The 26,351-nt window shown below is 38.5% G+C and overlaps 1 protein-coding gene across 6 annotated transcripts in view; it reads left to right on the top strand.

Moving 5' to 3' along the window:
* The window catches only part of LOC136560179 (BEN domain-containing protein 5), an 883,159-nt gene that overhangs the window by 202,753 nt on the left and 654,055 nt on the right, over nucleotides 1–26,351 (top strand). For all 6 annotated transcript variants that reach the window (XM_066555873.1, XM_066555874.1, XM_066555870.1 and 3 more), the window contains exon 4: nucleotides 15,757–15,851. In XM_066555873.1, the coding sequence (XP_066411970.1) occupies nucleotides 15,757–15,851 (95 nt within the window). The remainder of the gene's footprint in view (nucleotides 1–15,756; nucleotides 15,852–26,351) is intronic.

A 26,351-nucleotide genomic window follows, 5' to 3' on the forward strand; every position in this document is an offset into this window, starting at 1 on the left:
AAACATGAGGTTAAATTTGCTATATTCGAACCCACATATTTATTTCTTATTTTAGGTTTAAAAATTCTTGCATTTTGTTTAGAATAGGTACAAAAAATCTTATGATAACATTAAAATGATGTAAGTTGTTACACAGTCTTTATTTAAATATTATTGTTATATGAATGAGATAATTTTTGCAGCTATTTATTTGGAAAAAAACATATATTGGAAATCTTCCTAAATTATCATAATTAGGGCATTTATTTACCAATAAATATTGCCAGTTTTATCTACTATTCAAACACTAACCTTCTAAATTGCTTACAGCCATTAAATTGTATGAAGAACACAAACTGCAGGGTTTAAATGGAAAGAGCTCTTGTTTTGTAAAAGACACACTATATTTTAGAAGTGTAAAAGAAATAGAATGTAAATAGGACATGTGGGTTAAGCATGCCATCCCTGATCAATAATGCAAAAGGTTTAGCAGGTTTATTTGTAAACCTAGCAGCACAGATTTAGTCAGAATGGGGCCTTGTACAGTACATGCAGGTATTTAAAGGTTCAGAATGAGGAATTTCATGATTCTGGCAAATCCTCTGCTGTCATTCCCCAATCTCTTTGAATTATTTCCAAATGTATTCTCACTTTTTTTTTTAACTTTTTTTTTTTTTTTTACTAATGGCAGTGTTACTACTACAGAGCTTTAGTGCTAATTTAACTCCATCACAAATTGGCACAAGGAGCAAAGATTTTCAAAGTGCCTTGATTCCCAGTAATGATATTATAGCAGCTATCTTTATGTTAATGTAGTTATGGCTGGTATAAAAAGGTTACAGTATCAAGCCTGCTAGTCTACAACATTTTATCTGTGTTTCCAGTTTGCTTAAAAAAAAGCAAAGCATGATGTCTGATAGACTGAGGCATAGATCTGGTATTTTACAGCATCCACTGCAACCTGAAAGCAGCACTGAGGGACATAAACCTGAAAATTGGTTGAAAAAACAACTTTTAGTGCAGTTTGTGCTAAAATAAAAACCCAAAGAAACAACCCTCAGACCTTTTGTAGCAGAGCGTGGTTCCTTCCCTCTCCTTCCTCTCTGCCTTCCCTTTCCATCATCACAATGAAAAAAGAAAACCTTAGGCTTTGCTAAGAGTTAAAGAATAATGTATTAATGGAGGAAAAAGGCAGACATTCTCCCATTTGAAATGTACAATTGTTTTCTGCATGTGCACAGAGGTCTTACCTAAAATATAGACTATCCAAAAAGAGGTTTCTAGGCATAAAATAGCTTTCATTGTCATTTACTGCTCAAAAGTTATTTCTTCAAATGATATAAAATATTTTGCCTCTCATTTATTCTGTTCTTTTTCAAGAAATCAAATATGAGAGCTTTGTTGAAGGCAGTGTTCAGTCGAGCTCTTGTATCCTTTTCCTGACAGCTCTGTTGTGACTGGGTAGTTATGTACATTTCTGTGGTGTAGAAACATGCAGGGGTCTCTTTTTTACAGGGACTAAATGTTTAAAAGAATGGAGATATTTGAATTTTTATATCAATGTCAAAAAAAGAATATTTGCAGTTTTAATAATTCATTGTTTTCATGTATTTTTTAGTTTTAGGTTGTAAAACAGAAGTTTGTTTGCAGATTGCAGAGTTTCTACAAATGCTTTTCAAGTGATCTGAGGTTGTCATCTGTCTGACAAAGACATTTTGTTTGAGATATTCATAATTTTGTGACGTTTGTGTTTTGTTTACATTGCTTCAGTAATTCACTTCTGGGACTAAAACTTGCTTTTGAGGTTTAGGCACACTGCAGGATGCCAAAAAAGCATCAGATTCTTCTGTATTTGAAAGCTTTTGGGCCATCAAGAGATCAAAAGCTGCCAGAATCAAACCTGAGATCTGCCATTATAAATAAGGCACTGACAATTCTTATTGTGAGAGGTCCTCCCAGGGGTGAAAGAAGCAAAGAGAAATGAATTGCCCTGACTTTTTCCTAAGAAAAATCTGGCTATGCAATGGTATCTTTCTTTGAGAAACTTATGTGTATATTAGAAAATGGAGTCTGCCATAACATGTTCTGGTGCTGAAATAACCAGTTTTACTCAATTAAAAATCTACTAAGGTTAAAATAAATCTTACAATCCTTTTGTGGTCAGCAATACCAAATTCTGGGGACCAGAGCTGTCCTGGTTTCAAACTATAATTTACTCTGCTAACCTTGTATTTATATACAGAAACTTACAAAATGCAAAGAAAACATTTCTATAAACATCAAAACAGATTTTTTCAATTTACCAGACCATTTCTCTGGTTTACATTTCATGCATATATAAAGGGTCATAATTCTTTACCAATTCTATTCTATTACACAAGTCTCAGCAGAAGTAACTAACTAGACTAATTCAACATATTCAACATTGTGTTTGTAATGAAACTTTTTTCTTTTACCAGCTGTGTTTTAGTAATTTTTAAAAAAATAATAAACATGCTGTTAATGTGATTAAACCCTTGAAGCTATTTACAAGAGACTTCATATATGTTTATATCTGAATGTCTTTCCATTCTTCTGCTTGTTTGCTGTTGGTAAGGGCATAATGCAGAACTGCTGTAGTTATCACATTGGAACTCAGCAATAAGATCATCCAAGCAAACATCTAGAACAGTGTTGTTTCAAAGCGATCTATAAGAATTGTTCAATAAAGAAAATGTTCCTTATATGTATAGTTCAGCTTTATCTTTATTGATTTGTTCATATTTTTAATAGGTTTTGGAATTGTCAGTGTTCTAGTAAAATATCCTATAATCTGCTTTATTGTTAGGGTAATAGAGTTACAAACTTGGACAAAATTTTAATCTATCCTGCAAGGCAGTTGTTATTTTTTTTTCCTTTTGTCATGCTTTTAAAAGTCAATTCCTTGAGGAAGAAAAGGCTCAAAGCATGTGCTGTGAGGAACAATATGAGAAGAGGAATTGTCCTTTCCAAAAGAGGGAACCTGACTCTTTTTTTTGACCCAACTAATTTTTGGAAGATGGGCATTTTTTAACATGGAGAATTCTTCATGGTCATATTTTTTATTTCAGCATTCCATAGGGGCTGGCATGGTACAGGCAAATAAACAGCACTGTTAGAACTGCCTGAAAACACAAGGGCTTGAAGGGAGTGAAATAAAAAGCACAAGGGAGTGAAGTAAAAATTTCCCCTTTTTTATGTCTATGTTCTTTCTTACCAGGGCTCTGGTTCATGATGAGCTGTAACCTTTCCTTTAGCAAGCAGTAAAAAATACTTTTATATTTACAGAAATGAGCTCCAGGAGGGGATTTAGCAGCTTTTTCCTTCCCAAACCACAGACTCTTACAACAACAACTTCTGTTTGCTTTTCTCTGCTTTTCCTATTTTCTTTTTACCTCTCTTAGACTGGATAATTGAGTCTTTCCACAGTCTGAGTTGCAGTGATTAATTCTGAAGCTTCTCTTTTTTCTTTTGTATAATTTTTTACTTGTATGTGACTTTCTCATGTACGCTTTATTAATTTTTTTGTATTATTATTTTTTTAGAGGCAAGGTTTTTACGTGGTGATGTGGGACTGTACTCTGCAAGTTTATTTGTACTGGAGTCACAGACAAAAGGAGAGGAGATTTGAAATTCTGATGTGAGGGGCCTGTTTATCTCCAGGCTCTGATCTGGGGCTGTGCTGTCACAGGTTACCAGTGCAGTGCTGGCACTGTCATCACTGTCACATTGTCACGTGGAAAGCAGGAAGGTGCCGTCTGGGGGAGCCTTGGGTGGCAAAATGTTGCTATAGGACACGAAATAAAATGATGCGGACACTGGAATCTCCAAGGTAAAAAGGAGAAAGTTTAATTTCTGACTCCAACATTTATAGATTTTCAAAATAACAGTGGATTGGAGGATGACAGTGCCACCTCTCCAATGACACTGGACAAACCAACAGTCCATCAAATTTCTCCTCCTCCAGAAAAGAATGCAAAACAATAAGTATTTACAGAAAAGCAAGTGAGAAAGTTCCTTACAAGAATGTAAACATCAGAAAGCTTAGAAGAACTTAAAAACCAGGGTGGCAGAAAGTTTGCAGTCAGTGCTGCCACAGAGTGTGGATGACTCAGCTCTCCCACCCCAGGGATCTCGGCAGCTGGGCTGGGCTGGACTGTTTAGATTTCTTTGATTTATGCCCAGGAAATCCCTAATGATCCAGAACTAGGACAGTGCTAAGCCATGTATTTCACCCTCCTGAGACACCCAGTGTGCTGCTCTTGCAGCTGACATCCCAAATCTGAATCACCATTTTATTTCTCACAGTCACGTTTACAGCTTCAATCTTTATTCCTGGCATAACTAAAATTCCTGTTGAATCCAGTTTCAAGCACATAAGGACCACAGAAAAGCATTCTCCCATGCAATGGGAATTTGTGCTTTGGTGACAGAGCACTGTTTCAATTTTGTGGGAAAGTCCTCATTATTTTTAAGGTCATATTAGCATTTTTTGTTTATTGAAAGTCCTCTGCTCCTGCCACTGCATGCACTTTTTTTGTTTGTGTTTTCCTGCCTCCCTAGTGATAAGTGGGCTTCTTCCCCTCCCCAGGCTTGGCCACCAAAATAGTGTTTGCAGATTTTGCCTGTGTGATACGTGGTTATAGGCTGGCTGTCAGAGCAGTGTTCATGAGGTGATGTAACTATAGATATAAGTAAAATCAAGGGAGAACTTATCATATGCATTGCAGTAAAAAAAAATGTAAACTACTTTAGTGTTCTGGAAAGCTCAGGGCTTAACTGATACTCTGGAAAATGAGAGATGATCAGCTGTGATTACTTTGTAAGGGAACTGAGGGATGTCTTGGATCTTTGATTACGAATTTTTTTCTTTGCTAATAATTTGTATCTTGTGCTGTTACAATTTTAAAATTCTAGGAAATCTGAAAGGAATTATATTTACATATGGTTTCCAAAAAAAACTTGAGTCTTTTCCAAAATGAAAAAATTGAACAACATAAAGTGTGAAAGATCTTTTTGCAGCATTACGGTTAATATTGAGATGTTGTATTAAAATACTGAGTTATGAGAAGCAATGTTATCAATTTTCACATTTCCCCAGAAGGGTTTTCAGCAACTTTGAATATTCCATCAACCTGGCATATTAAAAGTGCAGAATTTACCTGTTAAAATGCACGGAGCATTCATAGTAGCCTCATAGCAGCCTGCTGTTACTGTTGCTTTGCAGAAGAATAAGCAACCATTTAGAGATGATGTTTTCTCTACCAGGAGGGCTCTTCACAGCAGATTTCTACTCTACCTTTTGGAAGGGATCTGAAGGAAAATCAAATCTGTATCATATTGAAAGGGGCTTTGGCTGTACATGATACAATTTTTTTTAGAAAGATGTTCAGCCCTGTACCATATTTATATCTTTTTGGAGCCTTGTTTTTGATGGAAAATTACCAGAATTTGTGCTGAGACTTGCTTAGTATCTGAGCAATGGTTCTTATAACTCAATATAATATAATAGTTTCAGCAAAGTACCAAATACTCAGTACTTCAAAGCCAATAAAGATGAGCAATCCATTTCCAAATTCCTTTTATTCATACAGAAGATTGATTTACATAAACTAACAAAACAATATTACACTTAAAGTTGATCTGTAACAGTAATAAAAATGTTGCTGCATCACAAAGCTGCAGAAACGTCACTTCCAATCTACAGTGATCACTTAGTAAGGATAAATGGTGCCTATGGGATTTTTGGCAAACCCAGCATCTTTTTCCCATAATTCTGGGCTGCCTTAAATCCTGAATCAGAAATCCACCCATGTTCAGCAAGAAAGTGTGAATGTTTGCTTAACTTTAAGCCTCTAGGAACACTTAAAGTGGAGCTAAATATTTATGTGATTGAGAGCTGTTCTGAACACAGATTTTTTTTATCCGCATTTTAAACTCAGGCAGGGCAAAATGAAGTTTTACCTCTGGCATTTGAAAGCAAAAGGACCTGACTGACTGGACTGCAGTAATGCTGCTCATGCCAGTAATGAGAATTTGCCATTTCTGGGCGATTTTTTCCCCTTTCCAGTGCCAGGGAGGAATGCCAGAGGGGAATGACACCCATGTTACACAAATACAGCACAGGGCACCTTGCTTTAAGACACTTAACTTTCCTGTTGAAATCCTCCCTGCTCCTTTGTTTAGCTGTTCTGTTCATGACACTGCCAAAACATGTTTATTCCACATGCTGTGAATCACCTTTGCAAACAGACAGAGATCAGCATTTGAATCTAACGTTCAGCATTTCAGCTCCAGAATGGGGTTTTCAAAGCTTTGAGTACAATTCATGTTATCCCCTTACTATTAGGGTTGGTTAAGGCAGTTCTGAGGTCTTATTCTAAATGTCAAATAGGTACACAAAAACTAGCAGGAATTAGATCAGATTTCCTTCTACTTACCCTTGGGTTTTCTTTTGAAGCACAAAACTTTGAATAGTCTGTTAGTACATGAGTTAGACTCTTGGAGTAGAATTCTAAGCAGTGAAAATTGAAAATACAAGAAATAGTGCTGAAGAACTGTAGAAATCATTCGCATTTTTTTTCAAATCAATACTGCAAGCTCCTGGTTGTCAATGCTAAGATTCCAATGTGCACTAACACATCGATTGTATTTTCTTATAGAAATCAGTGAATTGTGTGAATGTTGCAGTATTGCAAAAGGATTCAGCTAGAAAGAGCAGAAAAAACCCCCAGTATTTGAACGCTACTATATAGAAATAGAATGGATTATTAATTTTGCAAAGGAAAACTAGAGGGTACATGCTATAATAATATCCCTTATTTTCATGAAATTGATAGCATATAGTTTATGTTTTCCCTCAAAAAGGGTGTTTTTTTTTTTCCCATCAGTGCTGCAGCTACTCCAGTAAGGATTCAATTCAAATTCTGTCTAAATATAAAGGAGCTGTACAATATGGGAAACCTTTATTCTATTACTATTCAGAGCCATGCATGGAAGAACATAGAAGGTTCAAAGGTTTCATTGTAATAGCTTCTAAAATGCTTGAATTAAAGAAAATAAAGGGAAAACCAAGGACCTCCATGAATAACCTGGACACAAAGCCCATCTGTGCTTAGTTACTGGAGAAGTAAATAGAGAGGGTTTATGTTTGCAAGGCTATGATCATAGTAACATGACCAAGACCACTGGCAGTAATGACCAGGGGCTGTACACATCAAAATGTCATTGTTTTCTAACCCATCAGAGAACACTGAGGCAAAAACATTGGTGCTGGTTTTTGAGCTCTCCCATATATCCTGTTTTGCCTTCTATGTGTTATCATCTCCTTCTTTTCCCCCACAGAATTTTCCCACAAGCTCCAGACAAACATTAGCTTTTAACTGTGAAAAATGCCAGCTGCAAAAATACAAAGTAAACAATTGCTGGAAAAGCTTCATCCAAATCTCTCCCTTAACAGGGTTTTCTTTATCTTCCTCACAAGGGCCTACACTTGAAAAGGCTTTTTCATTCTCATCTTCCAGCCTGGGTATCAGATTCTGTTTGTATGCTATTTAAATTGAGATTGTTACCTTCTGTGTGTTTAGGGATTGAGCAAAGTCATGATCCATGCAAGTATCAGTGCCACTCTGTCATTGTTAGTGCCACTGTCACCTGCTGCCTTGCAGTGTTTTGGGTGAGTGTTCAGCACTCCACCTGCATGCTTTCAGCTCTGCATCCCTTTGGTGTCCGTCACCAGGGTGTGATTGGTAGGGAAGTGCATCCCTTGTTGGTAAGGGAGGCTTTCATTCTGGATCATGGGCTGATTTGCACTTTATGAGGGGCTCAGAGAAGCAGTCTGTGCAGAGTGTGCAGAATGCTCCCATATGAACTAAGTGCCACTTCATGCTCTGCTCTTCAGGACAAACTTTATGCCAGTGATTATAACCATGGGCTTTTGGTTCTTACCGTAGTTTCTATATGTGGAAACTTTTTCTGGCCCTTTCCCTTTTCCAAACTGCTCTCCTTGTTTTGAAGCCTCCTGTGGGGCCTGCACCATGAAGGGGATATGGACTAGAAAACATTTCATTGATAGCATTATCTTTTTGTACCACCAAGATGTTACTATTATAACCATTTCAAATCCTACAAAACCTTGTAGCATTTCTTCTCACTGGCTAAATGATTTCTATTAGGAAAAGGAAAATGTAAGTCTTTTCAGCTGCTTCCTCTTGAGGGATGTAAGATATCCGCAAATTTTGCTAACACGTTCCAGAACAGCCAGCTGTTACTATCCACCTGCAGCCATAATATTGATTGAAAAGAATATAGAACCTAAACATGGATAGCTTCTGTAATTATGCAGAATGAGTTTAATACATGATGCTACTTCAAATGTCATCTGGCAGTGGCTGCAATGTGGCATGGAATCTATTAGGAAATAATTCAGCTGGTTGAGAAAGTCTCAGAGAAAGACTATGCACTGTTTTCTTGTATTGCTGATTCCTGAAAATATTCATGGAAGTGGGAAAAGGCAATGGCAAGACCAACAGGGCTCAGGCACCTGTCAGTTAGCAAATAAAAAGTTGCTCTCACATCCCTGTAGCTCTGCAATTTCCCAGCAATGGAACTAGAAGCCTCTCCTTTGCCAAAGTCTGCATATATATTAAGAGATAGGAAATAATAGAAGTACTTGTTTTTTCCCCCCAAGCTAATTAAATAAAGATGCCTTTGTTATTTTTGCAAAAACTTTGACCTTTTGCTACAAAAAATGGACAAAAAATGGCAGGCAGCTTTCAGCTTCAAACCTGTTTTAAATAACTCTGTAGCCTGGTTATATGCCCTGTCAGGACTTGTGCTATTTTCTTTTTGATGAATCAACACAATTCAATATATGTCTTGTGACACATTTGCAATTCTATTGGAGATTTTGGCCCAAGGGAGCAAGGAACAGGAGTCAGTCTAATTACTCAAGTGCTGGCTTTCCAAATGGACATTTCTGAGTTTTCAATTGAAAGTGTCAGATTATTGATGTTCAGATGAAAAGTTAGAACAGAAAGCTGACTTATGATTGCAAGAGAACAGTACTGTTATTCTGTTCATTGAAAAAGTTGCTGTTTTTCCAAAAAAAAGTTGAGTTGGGAAAACTTGGTCTCATAATTTTTAAGTTCAACAGGTCACACAGAGAAGCCAGGTTAGTGGTCATTCCACAGCATGGGATTACACAGGGAGTAGAAATTCCTCTGAAAATCCTTTTGAAAGCTCTCTGCTGGAAGAGGGTCTTCTCCACAGTTTCCCCCTGCTATAGAACTTAGTGAAACCACTCATACAGCTCAAGGGTGCTGGGCTGGCAGCAAACCCAAGAATATCTCCCACACACAGACAAATACCACAATAAAGGCTAAACTAATTTAATAGTTAGCAAAGCATTATATCAGAGGTGTTGTTGTATTAAAATCCTTTGGGTCTCTTTTTAATGTTGCTCTTTGCAACATCCCAGACCTCAGCATTCCTCTCTTTCAAGTAACTAAATGAAGATCTCTTCCAAGGGAAAAACACTAATAATTCATGATCTGTAATACATTTGCTGCGTCACTTTCCTAAAATTTTGTTGTGTTGTAAAGACACGACAGTTTCCACTTAACAAGACACAGGTGCAGCTGATGAGTGAGGCTGGTGGAGCTCTCAGGGGTCCCCAGCATCCTCCCCCCTCTGAAAGTGAGAATTTATGTTCCCCTCCTGAGCATCAGCAGGTTTTGAAAGCTCCTTAGCTGAAGAGAAAAAGGCTAAATGCTGTCAATATTAAAAACTTTTCCATTTGAAAGGACAAGTGTTCCTACAAAGGGAAAAGAAAAGCATGGCTTATTTTAAAATGTTAGCAGTAATGAATGATTTAAATTTGAAAAGGTCAGAAAAACGCTATTTGTAAGTTCTCATTGGGGATTTTGCAAAGACCTGACTGTTATATTACTTGTTTTCTTCAGCATTGATAACAGTTGCAGGTGACACTTTTTTCTTGCCATTTGGAAGTCCCTCCAGTGTAATTTATTTTTGTACAGCTTTGTATAAGGTGCTTTGTCAGAAAAGATCCTAAAGACCTTCTGACTCAAATACCAAAATGCAGCACTATTTTTGGTGAGCAGGCAGCAATCCCGTGTTGCCACTTTCTCACATTCACAAATGGTGTCTCCAAATCTCACAAGTCATGATTTGGTTCATTTTTCTTTCTTTGTGTTTTTTTTGTTTTTTTGTTTTTTTTCTCTTTCTCTCCTTCTGAAGTAGATCTGCCCTTTAAAGGGATGAAAACTTACATCTTTACCTTTTTTTAAAAAAAAGAAGGAAAGGATAACCAAGAATCTAGCCAAGGCAAGAACCCAACTCAAAAAAAGGTGCAGGTTTCAGGAATTCACAAAACGCTGTAATATCTAAAGAATCTACAGGAGAGGAAAGCAAGATCAAAGCAGCATAAGCGAGGCAGAGCCTCATGGTATCCACCACCTTTGGATTTTAATGTTCATTCAAAGAAAAGAAGCTCAGCTTAATTTCAGCTGAAAGGTCTTACTTAGTGCCCAGTTGTCTTATTTTGGCTGGTTAAATGAAGAAATTGTTCATGACTGACTTCAAACAATTGGTCCCCAGGTACTTTGATAGCTCATAGTGGTAGCATTCAGCACTGTCCACTGAATTGAAATTGTTATGCCATTAATATTAAATATATGATATACATTTAAATATTTAATATATGAATGTTACATCAGTATTAAGAAGCCTGACACTTCCTACTGCAAACCCTATTTTCAGTTAGTTAAAACTTCTCATACTTGTAATGATTTGACACAAAATTTTCTGTGCCAGGTGTCTGCCTCAGGCAGAATTTTGTGGTGTTCTATGGTGTGTTTGTTTTTTTTTCCCTTTTAATGTCAGCCAGAGCTGCACATTTATTTCTGTGAGCAGCCAGCCAGGGAAAACCGTGCAAAATAAACCTGGAAGCCTTTTTGAAGGGACCTAATGTATCCTGATCCTGGGGGAAGGCACTTAACCTTTGTCAAAAGTGTGACTTTCTTTTGGAAACCTGCTTCAGTTGGAAAACCTGCTGGGAGCTGGGTGAACCCTGTGCTCCCACCAGCCTGTTGGAATATGATCCTCAATGCAACCATCCCCTCTCAGTGCCTTCAGCTCCAAACCAAAATCACCCTGCTGTGTGCTTGCTCCCCAAACAGCCAGCAGCTCCTTCCAGCACCAGTCAGGAAAACTGCTGGCAACAAGAGGAAAATGTGATGTATTTCAGCCACCTTTCCTCCTTTTATTCATGGCTCATCTTTGTCTTGCTCACCTTAAATGTACCTTTATACCTGATTGTGCTTTAATTCCTGATGTAAGTTTGCAAAGGACTATAAGGAAAACTAGACATAAACTCAATTTCTATGTAAATTTTAAGGCTAAAGGAGGTACCAAGCTTTTCCTTTGTTTTCTGTCCCAGTGGTTTTATGAGCAAGATACCTTCAATTTCATACTTATTGCCCATGTTATGGAAAGAGGTCCTCCTCCTTCTTCTCTCAGTAGGCAGAACTTGCCTGCCTTGTCTCATGTTCTCCAACATCTGTCTCAGATTTGGCAGCGCAAGCCCAGAGCCTGAGACTGCAGCAGTTGTCTTCCCTCATGCTGTGAAGCCACAACACATCCCCAGGAGCATGGTTTGACTCGGTGCTCTCTTGAGAGGCTTTTCTGCATCATGCCTCTTCCACCTACCCAAAAATTGCAGATCAGTTTGTCAAAATAAGGAAATATACTTAAGATTTTATCCAAAATCTGAAGTGAAAGCAAAGAATTATTATTTCTGGTACAGCATCAGTTTGAACATTGCCTCTTTTAGTGGTATTCATACACTCCCAAATACCCAAGAAGTATTTTTATTGTAAAAATTTGCACCATTTTTCTCTGTATTGATGCTCTGGAGACCAGAAAAATTTCTAGGGAATTTTAAGTAGATTTAATCTAATTTTATTTTCTTGACATTTCTTAAATTCTTGAATACTCATTTTGGAGTATCTCAATTATATTGCTTATAAGAGGACAATCTTCTACATCTCTATTACTGATTTAATAATTCAGAATAGTGATAATTTTCTTGCAAAAGAGTGTTTTAATGTGCTCAGTTTGTTTTTAGTCCTTTTGCTCTTTACACTGCATAACTGGTGTGTTAAAGGATTATAAGTATAGACAGAAATTAGACTAAAAATTAGAATGTGCTCAGTTTGTTTCTATTCCTTTTGCTCTTTACGCTTCATAACTGGTGTGTTAAAGGATATAAGTATAGACAGAAATTAGGCTAAAAATTAGATCTGTTCAGCAAAACTTTGATTGCTGTATCACAGCCTTTTATGGCAGCATTCAGTTCAAAGCTGTTTGCATACCTTATTGAGCAAGCTGCATATTTTTCCAGCATGTGTATCCAGTGTGCATCCTGTAGTCATTACATTTTTGCACACTCCACTGGCTGAGCTGCATGGACTATTTTAACCATCACCAGGAACACTTGACGGAGTTCAGCTGCTCATTTGAGTGCTTCGGTTTGTGTGCTTTATGACTTCAGTGGTGTGTGTGTGTTGATAAAGTTCTGCTCTGTGCTGTTAAATCTTTGGTTCTGCCAATCTAGCTCGGTGCCATGCTGGGGGAATTGCACGCGTTGCTGAGCGCTCGCTCCGCGCTCGGAGCGCAATAATCGGCAGTGTTTTGTTAAATGAGCTGCATATTTTTGTTTTTATATACATTGCTTACCCAGTTGTGTACATTTGCCCAACTCATTATACAAAATAAGCTTGATTGGAATAAGAACATTCTCTACCAGCTGTCTGCTCTGAGTCAGTATGTAACAAAATTAGCAACTTTCCCTTTCCAACAGTGACATGATTGCATCCAAAGTTTAAGGCAATTGGTTTGGAGATCTTGTTTGTTTCATTCACTCCATGCAAACATCAAGATTAACAAACCAATTTGTTGCAACTTAATTTGTTTTCAAAAATATGAACAGAGTTAAGTAACAGAGGAAAATCTGAGCATTCTAATAGAGGGAAATGTTTCTATGTAGAGCATAAAGCATGTAGAGACCTGAATACCATTCTGTAACTTAAAGCCATCCATTATAAACATTAGATGGAAAATAACTGGAGACCTCTCAAAGTGGATATTTTTTATCAGATAAGCAATGGCCTAAATACCTAAAATTACAAACATAACATTCTGTAACTTTAAGTGCATTCTTTTATCCAGAGTTATAAAAATAAGTTCATCACATGACCACTCACTAGAAAATGTCAAAATCAAAATACATGAAAACTCTTGTGCTGGGATATGTAGTTTCCCTACTGCCTTTGGTGCAAAATTGAATTACCACCTTCAAAAAAGTGATTTTCTCAACTTTCTAGTTTTTCATGTCAGTTCTAGTCAAACCTACAGGTTTTTTTTAGCTTTTGCTTTTACTGATTGGCAGAATTTGCAGCATAGACGTATGTGCTCCCATTCACAAAACCTTCAGCACTACCTTACCTCAAAAAAACTTAATTTTTCTAGAGTACAGAGCCACTTAGGACTATGCAGTTTACCTGGCCTCCTACCTGTCCCATATGAAAAGATAAATGTGCCTGGTTCCTGTTTGTGTCCCACTGCTGATTCCTTTCACTTTAATATTCTCACTCCCTATTGCCTGAGCAGACTGCCTGGAAGGTCCAGATTTGTTTTTGCAAAGTTGCAAAATATGAAAGCTTATTGTTTTAGTCAAAAATTGTTTGATTTTTAAACAGTGATCAATCGGTTCTTGGGCTTCTTGTGGACCATTATGAAAGGTGCCAATGTTACAATAGTTTGCTCTAAAAGAAAAGTGTGAATATAATTTTTAGTGGTTTGTATTCACTTCTACCTTTAAAAAAACAAATTTAAAGAGAGATACAAATTGAATGCATCACTATATTGTGGACTGTTTTATAAAAACTAATTTAGACTTCATATTTTGTTTTCTTGGAATATATCAACATTGGGTATCAAAAGAGTACAGCAAATGAGGGATACTGCATTTGCCATCTGAAAAGTCAGTGTTCTCCATGAGATGAGCTAGATCCAATTTAGATTTTCTTAACAGAGACAGAATAAGTAATTTTGTATGAAATGACTTGAAGCAGACAGATGGTAAAGAAAAAGGTTTTGTCTCTGTTTTCTCTTGTCTTCTCCCTGCATTAATTTGCTTTTAGTATCAGTCCATTACCCTTAAAGATCTAAATTCTAGTCTTCCCTTGACCTATTAAATGTCATCTTCAGTTTCCCCAAAGTTTTAGTTTAAACTAAGATCAGATTTAGAATATTTTTTTCTTCATATTCAAACAACTGATGGCTATGTGCAATATCTGGGTAGGTATCCTGTACACTTCTTGCAAAGGAAAATTCTTCCTTTTGCCAGGGGAAGAGAAATATTCCTATCTTTGGGAAAAAAAAAATCAGAATTTTTTTTTTTTTTTTGCTGCTGCTGCGTGAGGGCTAAGAAGGGTGGGGGACCAAGTGTACCCTTGCCAGTTTGCAGATGACACCAACTTGGATGGGAGTGTTGATGCGCTGGAATGCAGGAAGGCTCTGCAGAGGGGTCTGGACAGGATGGATTGATCAACCAAGGCAAATTGTATGAAGTTCAAAAAGGCCAAGTGTCAGGTCCAGCCTTTGGGCCACAACAATCCCTGTGGTGGCTGGAAAACTGCCTGGGGAAAAATGCCCTGGGGGTGCTGCTCAGCAGGGGCTGAACATGAGCCAGCTGTGCCCAGGTGGGCAGGAAGGCCAGTGGCACCTGGCTTGTCCCAGCAATGGTGTGGCAGCAGGAGCAGGGCTCTGACTGTGCCCCTGTCCTGGGCACTGTGGGGCCACACCTCGAGTGCTGTGTCCAGCTCTGGGCCCCTCATGCCAAGAGGGACATTGAGGGGCTGGAGCGAGCCCAGGGAAGGGCAGCGGGGCTGGGGCAGGGTCTGGAGCACAGGTCTGGTGAGGAACAGCTGAGGGAGCTGGGGGGCTCAGCCTGGAGAACAGGGGGGTCAGAGGTGACCTTACAACTACGTGGAAGGAGGTTGTAGCAGGGTGGGGGTCAGTCTCTTCTCCCAGATAACAAACAATAGGACAAGAGGTTTTATCAGAGGTTTTAAATTGTATATTGGGGAAAAAAAATCTTCACTGAAAGGGGTGTTAAGGATTGGAACTGTCCACTAAGGGAAGTGATCACCTTCTCCAGAGGGATGTGGATGTGGTGCTCAGGGACATGGTTTAGCAATGGACTTGGCAGTGCTGGATTAATAGTTGGACCTGATCTTGGAAGTCTTTTCCAACTTCAGCAATTCTATATTTCTATCCTACGGTTCTGTGAAGCAGTTAGAAGGTTTTCACAAGGAATGCTACCCCATCTCCCAGGTTTCCATCCATCTCTGTAATGTTAACTGCAGCACACTGGACTAGCTCTGCTCGTTTTTTTGTCTGGCTAAAATTCCTACTGAAAAATCAGCGTGCTAAATTAAAAACATATATTTCACATGTATCAATGCAGTGTGAAACAACATGGACATTTTAAATACTTGGAACAGGCAGGATATCCATTATCTGAGTCTATGGAGAATACCAATAATTCATAAGCTACACATCTATTGCATATGTTATCTGTGTATATTTTTATGCATACCAGTATAGACAGCATATGTTGGAAGTCTTTCAGAATTTATACCTGATCTCTTTTCTTTTCCTTTTTTTCCCTTCCAGAGAGTAATTTTCAATGTTGTCAACTTCAGTAAAACAAAAAGCCTCTACAGAGATGGGATGGCTCCAATGGTGAAATCCACAAGCCGACCAAAATGGTGAGTTACTCTCTTAAAGAGTAATGAGATAAATGTGTTTTACTTGGCACTTGGACCAAAGACCCCATGGTTGAGGAGCACTTTTACCTGAGAGTATGAGAACCTTGATGCAGCAGTGTTGTGAGGACAGGTTCTCTTTGGAACAGATGTGAATTTGAATTCTGGAGGCCTTTGTAGTGCCTTGTTTCAAGTGCCATGACTGAAGGGATGTTCATTTGAGCAAACTGAGCAGTCAGGGCTTGGGACAGATTGTTTTACAGCAACTGTCCAGTTCTTAAGAGAGCAATTGTACCATTTTTCGCCTGCATTAATGTCCCAAAAAAACCCTGCAAATATTATGGGAGATGGACTGGGGTTGGTCTGGTTTGGAAAAGCTGCTTGGAATTGTTCTGCCTTTTTTGGGATGGCTGGAGTTTGGTGCGGGAATGTGAGCTCTGAGCTCTGCCACGTGAGTTGACCTCATGTGAATGAGCAGTGCCTGGTCTAAGGCAGAGGGAGGCCAAACAACCTCATCATCAGCTACATAAAATGTACAAAATGAGAACTCATGTGCATATTAAACATGTGAATACCCATATAGATTGTACATTTTCTCAAAGCAAATGTAATGAAACATCTACTGTGAATAATAATATGTAAATCTAGTGAGTCTGAATGCATGCAAGACTCCCAAGAATTATTTGATTTGCCTTTGCCAGGAGACTTGTTTGAATATGGATAGTGAGGTTAGGCCAGAGGTGTACAGTAAGTTATTCTTGTCAGCCTCCACAGCTGCTACTTTTTATTGGTTAATTAGTAATACATTTGATCAAGCTGGACATTATCTGGGCTTTGTGAATATATCTTTCTTAAATGCTTCAACTGTCACAAATTTTCCACTCACAAGATGGAAATGGTGGTCATAAGATTGTGCTCATTGTGTGGCTTCCTCTTCATATGACCAACAGAATGGATATTTGGCTTTTTGTCTAGATGGCAAGGTCATATGGACAAAAGAACTGACTCACAGTACAGTTAGTGGATTGAGTCAATTCCAGCTCAATAGGAACATGTAATAACATTGAAAATTAATTTAAAAAATCCATTGCATTTAGTGTTTTTGTAGCAAAAGCCATGTTAATTGTGTTTACTATTTAACTTCAGAAAAATCTTTTGGGGCATTTCAGGGCCACATTTATCAAGCATATTTTAATCATCTTTCAAAACCTTTGGCTTCTCTCACTGGGGTCTGGTATTTGCAGCTGAGTGTATTGTGTTTTAAGTTTATCTATAAATCAGATATTGCTTTCATACAAATTTTATGCCTTACTTTGGTTTCAAATTAAAGTGTAAATCTTACAAAACAATGCAAAATGGACTTATTTTTTTAGAACATAGAGGCTCCTTCACTATTTTTAAAACAGATTTCTCTTCAATTTCCCTGGAGATCTATTTATTTTTGTGTTTTATATTTTTAGAGGATGTATTTTGCTCCCATGAAAGTGAGGAATGAATAACATTGCCTGAAGCCAGGCACAGTGTAGGCAGCAGGTGCTGAGCAGCTTCCTTTTACAGGGCTACTACCACACTTTAATCCTGTTTCAAAAATTCAAGATGTAATTTTTTTCTTTAAAAAGATGATTATTCTATTAAGATATTTTTATTTTTTTCTAATAGTCTGCATATGAAAACATCTTGCTCTGCTTTGAAGGTGCACATTAATTCATACTGTTATCAGGGACCTTGGTGATATTGGGGTCTACTCAGTATAATTTTCTGTCTTGATGTTAATAGGATTTATGCATGTGTTTGCCAAGTGGGAAAACATATATATTATTTTTGGATATATGAGCTCTATCAGGGCTGTCTTCCATTTGGATTATGCCTTTCACAGTTACCTCTGTATCTGTTTCCATGGCATTCTAGTGCAACCTGTAAACAAAATTTTCTCTTTCTCTGTTTGCTGAAATAGGATTTAGCAGCAGTGGCAGCTGCTGTTGCAGCACACAGGTGGCTGTGGTCCTTGAACACGAGCAGGGCAATATCCAGCTGCATTGATTGGATCCTGTTTGATGTTTTGTATGTATTACTCTTGTAAGCAATACTGGACCATTCAACGCTGCAAAAGTGCTGAGCTCTACATGAGGGGAGGAAGGTGTGGAAGGAGACTATTGGAACTCTCCACCTTATATTAGGGTTTATGTCAGCATAGCAGTTTTTGTGGGCACAATGTAATTAAATTAGAAAATGATATATTAATTAAAAAAGCTGAAGAAATGCTAAAGGTTTTAAAATCCAGTTAAAGGGAAGATTACCAGTAGCCATGGGCTACAAATACTCTGTGGCTCAGGCTTCATCTCTGAACTCCTCTTTATGAAATATTTGAGGAATTAATCATTATTGTGCCTGCATTTGTTCTGTACCAAAACTCACCCACTGATAGGCACACTCTGACCCCACTGATAGGCACAACCATGTGTCACACATAACTACTCCACTCCCTTTTTAGATGATCAATTTTTATTTTTAGATGATAAAGTGTCTGTTTTCCTTTTTGCATTTGAGAGATATAGGTGCATTATCCCTCTTAATAAAAGATGTTCAGGCCTGAGTTAAGGCTTTTTTGATTTAAATGAAAACTCCTCCTGTATTCAGGCTAGAATTTGACTGTATTGCTCACAAACCCCTGCATATCAAAAGTAGATTGGCCTCCAGAGACTGTGAATTTTAATATTTGTTTTGAATGTGGTTATGCAAACATGGCTCCGAGCTTTGCAACACTTTGTGAGTTTGATTCTTGACTCTGGAACAAATTGCTGCCAAGTGCTCTTGAAGTAGAGAGTGTGTCAAACAGAGATCAACGTTTTTGACCTGTATTCTCTTGCCCTGTGGGGTAAGATCTTTAAATGCAGACAGCATCAAGGTTCAGCTCAGTGTTACTGATGTAAATGGAGTATATCACTGTCATCAAAGCACTCTATGTGGACACAGATGTTCTGGTGTTGACATATTCTTCTCTTTTGAAGCAAGGCCAAACATTTCCAGTAATGAGCTACTGGAAAAGAGGAAGCAGTAGGGATATCCTTGAGGGATAAGGAAAAATATAGGTTTCACTGTAAAGAAAAAGATTTCTTAAAAAAAAAAAATTAAAGCCTGGGAAAAAAAATCTGATTAAAATGATGCATATGTTTTCTCCACATTTGGTCATGGACACTAAATAGTAAGGGATTATATCAGTTGTATCAAATTCACTGCATTGAAGCACAGCTCACATATAGAAATACAGCAATGTGTCACGCCTTGTGACATCAGTTGTGTACTGGACAAGATAAAACTCAAGATTTTATTACAAACCAAGGAAATAGGCTGTGTCACTTTAACATTTTGCTTAAAATTTACTATTGCACCAAGATTTTAGAGAATTGGAGGGTATTTTAAAATCAAAAATTGCAATATATAAATTTTTTAATATAAAACCTCAGTATCATAGAGACCTGTTCTGATTTGCCTGTGTCTGTTTTTCCTGTTTAGTGGATGTGAAGAATTTGAAGGGAGATGGATTTGAGGAAATTGAATTTTTGCTGTGTGTTGTGGACTTTGTGCTGTAATCCTATTTTTCTTTGCTGCTTGATTTAAGTATGACATTATTTTGTTGCAGTTTCTTAATCATGTTTTTACACTAAGAGCTCTGTCTTTGGAAGTAAAGGTAGTAAAAAAGCCTGCCATGTGGGCATAGCAGTAGAAGACCATCTAAGTACATATACTGTACTAATTTATTGATTGCACAAAGTTTTACAAGTTTCTCAAAGTTAAATAGAAGAGTGAATTGTTCAAGAGGCAGCAGATTTTCCAAATGATGAAGTGAGCAAATATTCCCTTTGGGCAGAGAACAGCTATAACTCTTGATTATTCAGTGTGAGCATTGCCTCATTGGGGACATTAGTTTTTCAAATTGTGCTAATCTTTTAAAAGTAACAACTGGCCACTCATCACCTTAGGTATTTCAGCAAGATCATGTGCAAAACTCTAATTAGTATTTATAGAACAGCAACTCCTCCCAGTAGAATAGTAGCAGTAGCTGGCAAATATCTGGTTGACACCTGTTAAGTCTTTAGACATCCATTGTATTTTATTCTGCATTTCAAATGAGTAGAGAGCAGTAGGTGAAGTCCCCATAATTAAGGGATAAAGGATAATAAATAACATGGCTCTTGAGTGGATGAACACAAGGTTAAAGGCTGTTCTGCACTTTTGATGCTGTATTTCAGGAACTGTTTGTTTGTAAGTAATAATGCTAGCTAAAATATTATTGAGCCTTCAGCATACGGAGGATTTATGTCTAGATCTAAATGTGTTTTGTTTATAATGTCAGATTTCAAACTGCTTCTTGGCAAAGCAGCTGCTTCTTCCCTGTCTTTTATCTCACTCAGCAGTGATGGCTTTTAACTGGGTAGGCCCCTTCCCCAGCAAGCACTCTGCTACCTCTGCTGCTAAAACATCTACTGCTAAATGCTCACAACACATTGCTTCTGAAGTGTTTTTCTTTTCCAGCAAACCTGGAAGAACAGAAAAACTTCTGGGTAATTAATTCAAATTTGAATCTTTATGTATCTTGGTAAATATTGTCATGATGAGGAATTTTGGTAGACATCAAGAAAAGCAATGTAAGTTTTATGAACAATACTCCCATATGTTCCATTCATCAGAAGGGGACAAGTCTGAGAAAATCTGAATTTTGAGTAGCTAAAATGTGTTGCTTCTTGCCAAGTTTCTTTAACATTTGTGTCTACAATGCAGTGTTACAATCACTACCATGTCTACCAGGCTGCATTATACATTCTGAGACTTTCAGCAGCATTTTTAGTATGTATTTATATATCTTTAGCCATAAGATAAGCTGTTTGTGAAATGAGCTGTCATTTGTGGTGAAACAGTTTGAGAATAAAGCACTAAATATATATATAGCTTGCTAATCTGAAAGACTAAAACTGCTTACTATAAAATATGTGGCAGGCTGGGGCTAGTGATAACATCACCTGAATTTAGGTGAGGAAGATGAACAAGCTGTTAGCATTACCTGATTCCTTCCTTGGCCTATTTTACAACTTTGGCTACTCTCGGAGGTTTGTTCTTTTGCCAGCTCTGTGATGTCACGTGTGCTTGCTCCTGCTTTCCCGAGGGATGTGGTGAGAATGCTTTTGGAGGCTCAGGAATGTGTCCCGTGGCACAGGTGGGTGTTGGTGCAGCCCCTGCCAGGGGCAGCTCCAGCTCCTCCCTCATCCTGCACAGCTCTGCACGGGAGCACCAGGCTGGGAGTGGGCCCAGGGTAAAACCAAGCTTTCAAGGAAGAGAAAGAGGATTTAGTCTTGGTCTGGGTCATGGCAGAGATCCAAAATCAGCTGTACAGCTCCAGCCACAGGAGCAGTAAGGGAGTTGGGAACCAGTGGCTGAAGCAGGGACGAAGGATTGGGGTAGCAGCTCCCACAAAAATGCCTTGGGAACCGTCTGGGGAACCACAGGCTTAATTTCAATAACTTGTAGCATTTTATTTGGAGAGCATAGGGAGAAAGGCATTTCAGTATCAACCTTTTGATATCCCAATTTGAGTGAAAAGCAGAAGCTTTGTCTTGGTCTTAGTGCAGCTCTTTGGCAGAAAATAAGATCTTTTTAGACAGGTTTCAGGTTGCCATGTATATTAAAGTGAAATAACTGCCAATCCCTGGGTAAATTAATGTTTGTGTGAATCTTGCAAAATAACAAAAGAAACAGTTCCAACCTCTCTACAAACCTGTAAAAGAAACACAGTTATTTCCTCTTTCTCAGCTCAGCAAAGGTGGTTTTTCCTGGATGTAGAGAGGAGATTCCATGGCACTGTTATTAACAACAACTTTTGTGGAAATAGAGGAGATATTATATTCTGCTGAAACAATGTTTGAATCAGATCCCAAAATTAATTGTTTATTGTGTAGATTAATGGGATTAAATTTGTGTCAAGAAAGTAAGTTACATTTTATTGGAGAGATACTTCACTGCAAATTTAAGATGGAATTATGTTGGAGAAAACTAATAACAAAGAAATTAATATAAAGAAAGGCAAATGAGTTTTAGGATTCAAAGAGAAAATGAAGAAATTCCAAAGGCTGCTATGCCATCATGAAAAACCCCAGCTGTTTTATATGTATGTGTGTGTTTCCTCATCATTTATCTAACTGATCTCCTATAAATCAATTTATTTAGATTACAGCAGAGTCAAAAGGCCCCAGCCAGGATCAGGACTTATTGTGCTTAGTGTTGTGGAAACATATAAACAGACAAAGTCCTTTTTTAAAGTTGTGAAAATTTTATGATTGATTTCAGTAAGAGCAAAGTTAGGCCAATACTGAGCACTTCTGAAAACTCCATCCTTAAAGATTTATTCCAAGCAGTAACTGTTTAAAAAATGACATACTGCTTACATAAGAGTCTAAATATTTGATGGTTATAGTATTTACATCTAAAACACCAGAGGCTATGTGCTTTAATACCTCAATCTGTTTCCCATATTCTCTGTCAACATGAGTTCCCTGCATTGATTGAGGGCACTCTGTGATCCCTAAGGTTGTATTCATGAAAGGTTACCCTTGGCACTACTTTATTCATGAAAGGTTTGAAGCCCATAGGAAACAAATGAGTTTGTTCCTGTTAGGTGCATTTTTGTCATCTATAAATACTTAATTACTGGGGTTCTGATGAGAACTTCAAAAAAATCTTAAAAGCATACAGCTGTGTGGAAATAGCTCCCCCATCACTGGTGCAAACCACAATGAAATTTGCAGTTGGGAGATTTTGTGGCAGTTTGAAACAACTGAATTGTAGGTTTTTCCCACTACAGTCCATGGTATTGAGTTTAATAGCTGCAAAATATGACCAGAGCCGTGCATTATATCCCATCCTGAAACAGGTCATTCTCTCTCCTCAGGTGATGGGCATTTGGTGGAACTGATTGCATGAAAAGTGTTCACAGAACTGGGTCCCTAACCTTGGCAGGTTTAACAAAAAGTACATAAAATTGAAGCTTTTTTCTCCCTGAAATGAGTCTGTAAGTTAGATAAATATGGGCAGCACTGAGCTCAAAGTAGAGTCAAACTACCAAGAGGACATTGCAGCTTTTCATTGCAATTTTATACTTTGGACTAATGGAGTGAAGCAGAATGAAAATCACCTCTGTTAAGAATGGCATTTATCAGCTGTAAGTACTTAGTAGTAAGAGCTCTACACAGACAAAGCTGAGAGTCACCAAGAAATGTACTTGAAAATCAGACTGTTAACACAAGACTACACAAATAAGAGCCAAAAACTGTAATCAGAAAATGTAACATCTCTTTAAGAATCTTTTAATGGTCTGAAGAGTGCTAGACAAGTTGAATTTAACAAGATGTAATAACCTATGACATAATATAATTGAGAATGCACCAGGACGCAGCACAGGCAGGTTAAATTTTGGCTTTCCTTCACTTAGCCTTGCAACTTTAAAGATCTTTCAACACAGGGTTTTAAAAATACATAGTCCTGTTTAAATTTACATATGACATAAAAGCATAGAATGTGCAATACATCAGAAATACAATTCTAAGCAAAGTTAGGGCTGAAACATCCAGCCTAATATTTTTAAATGTTTGTTTGAATCATTAACAACAAAGTTTTTTATTCATTTGCTGTGAAGAAACAATGTTTAGTGCAGAGGAAAAGGTGTGAACTTCTGATAAAAGTGAGACCCTTATCGGGCACTTGCCTTATATTCGAGGTGGTAAAAGTCAAAGCAATGAGTTCAATTTCTCTTTTAATAGAAAATAAAATAGGAGACAAAAACATTTTGCTGTACTGTGGAAATTGAGAACTGTAGAGAAAATAAGCAGTAAATAAATATGGCAAGTGATAATGCAGGATCAGAACATTAAAATAATAGGTGCTGTATATTGAACTTGGACTCATGGGATTCAACAGTTGTATACAAACCCAAAAGATAAAAATCTGGGTTTTATGCTGTGATTACTAGGGATAAGTTATGAATTAACTTCTGTATGATATGGCACAGGTTTGAGAGAATTAAAATTTAATGATAATACAATAGGGATAAGATCTTTCCTGTATCTCTAGATGCTGAGGCAGTGCTTAAAGTTTGTTTTTTAAAACTGCTTCAAGTAGGATTATTGAATTCCAGCTTGAAAGTGAAACTTTGTCTTCCTGCTTCACTATATTAAGCATCTCTGAGATTGAAAACCTAGCAAGAGCTCTCCTAGTGTGATTAGAATGTATCCAATATTTTTTGGCAGCAAATACTAATTCCAATCATTCTGTCTAGTACTGCTCAGGCAGCACGAGGATAACTGGCTGTCAGATGTTTTGGGTAATGGAAAGGTGAGGCTCCAGGCTCTCAGGGGAAAGCTGGCAGCTTTGCTGACAGTTCCCTGCCTCTGGAAAATCAGAGTGCTGCTGGGGAGGGGATGGGCTGTGCTGGGTGAGTGGTCTGGGCAGGGCTGGTTCTTGGCTGGAACAGCATCCCTGTGGAAACCACGGATCTTTGGCAGAGGTCTGAACCACGCAGAGCCTTCATTACCACCCTCAGGTTTCCTTACAGCTTTCCCTGCCTTCTGCTGAGCTCCTCTGGCTGGGATGCAGGGCTGGTTTACCATTATGGGCTCCTGGGGTATTGGGAAGCTGGTCTGAGGCATTTCCTGGTACCTGGGGTGGCATTCCCAGGCTGGACATGCCCACAGCTGGGCTGTGCAGGTGGGTGGCGTGAGCCATGAAGGTGGGTGAAGGAGAGACATGCAGGTGGGCAGTGCAGGTGAGCAGTGCAAGTGTGTGAGCAGTGCAGGTGGGCAGTGCAGGTGAGCAGTGCAGGTAGGTGGGCAGTGCAGGTGGGTGAGCAGTGCAGGTGAGCAGTGCAGGTAGGTGGGCAGTGCAGGTGGGCAGTGCAGGTGGGCAGTGCAGGTGGGTGGGCAGTGCAGGTGGGTGAGCAGTGCAGGTGAGCAGTGCAGGTGGGCAGTGCAGGTGAGCAGTGCAGGTGGGTGAGCAGTGCAGGTGGGCAGTACAGGCAGGCAGTGCAGGCGAGCAGTGCAGGTGTGTGAGCAGTGCCCACCCTCAGGGCTGTACCTGCTGCAGATGATTCAAAGCAGCCCCTTGGGGAGACAGGGGCTCTGAGGCAGGAGGGGAGCCCTGCACGTCCCGGCCAAGGAGGGATTCCTCAGCTCCTACACCACAGCAGTGTGTGAGCCCTTTATCTGATTTTGTCTTTTAACAATGATGGGTGTGTGGGAAGTGTTAAAAATGTTGACAAAGAAGCCATAAAGTGTTTATTTTAGCTGGACTGCTTTGTTGGAAAGAAAGTGCCCCACATGTGGCTGGGCTGCGGCCTACCTTGGGGCACCTCCCTTAGGGGCTGCCTTGTGCCCTTTTCTAGGCTTATTCTCTGCTTTTTCCCCATTCTGTGCCCTTGCACAGACACTGCCAAGCCCCATGAGAGGCTGACATCCGTGGTGAGTGGCTATGGGACTTCCTGGCACAGCCTGTCCCATCAGAGGTACCTGTAGGTGTGTGAGCAAGGTGTGTGTGCTCACTCTGCTGCCATCTGCCCCAAAACGTGTGGCCAAAGGAACTGTGTCATGAGAAGCACAATCATGAGCAGAAAGTGTCCTCTCAGCAACTCAAGAATTAGACTTTCATTAAGGATTGGCTGTTAATTTATGAGGGACTTGTAACAGGTAACTGGACCTGTAGTAAAATGACATGAAATGGTAAAATTAGTAACTTCCCTAACAGGGAATTGCTATTGAGATTGGGGAAGAAAATGGTGTTTCTGTTTGTTTTTTGTTTGAAAACATCACTGTTTTTTATCCTTTCTGAGGTGCTGCTGTAAAAATGCTGAATTCATTCTGTGGAGAATTCTTTTGGAATTGTTTATTGGAAATATGTGATACCATTTACAAAATTTACAGGCAGGGACATTTCAGCTCAAGATAAAGAGATTCAACTTAAAAGGATAGATTTACCAAAGAAAGAAACTGAGGAATATCCAAGTTAAAATAACATACTCTGCCTTTTAATATGTGATAAAATCCTTTCCTAATATTTTTCCTAGTGGAATTAAAAAACACCAGTACCCCATGGCTTCACAATTAGAAGTGATATAATGATTTAGCTTTGATAAGAAAAAGAAGTTTTCCCCGTCTGCTATGGTACTGGATACTTTAATGTTCTTATGGTTGTTTTTTAAATGTCATTCAGTGGAAGGGGAGTCATGTAGCATGTGTATTTTTCTGTGTAGTTTTTTATTAAACATAATTCCCTGAGCTCTCCTGAGGGACTGTCTCTATCCTGGGGGTACTGGTGGAAAGGATTGTGATGCCAATCCTGCCCAGGAAGTGTTTGGCTTGTTTCAACTCTGTGAACTTGAGGAATGACTCAGCCAGGGGAAAAGTGCTGCTGCATGTGCAGTCAGAAGGGCTTTACCTTCAGGAGCAGCTTCTGTAGCTAAAAGCA

This window comes from Molothrus aeneus, chromosome 9, assembly GCF_037042795.1.
Source record: "Molothrus aeneus isolate 106 chromosome 9, BPBGC_Maene_1.0, whole genome shotgun sequence".
Classification (NCBI taxonomy): domain Eukaryota; kingdom Metazoa; phylum Chordata; class Aves; order Passeriformes; family Icteridae; genus Molothrus; species Molothrus aeneus.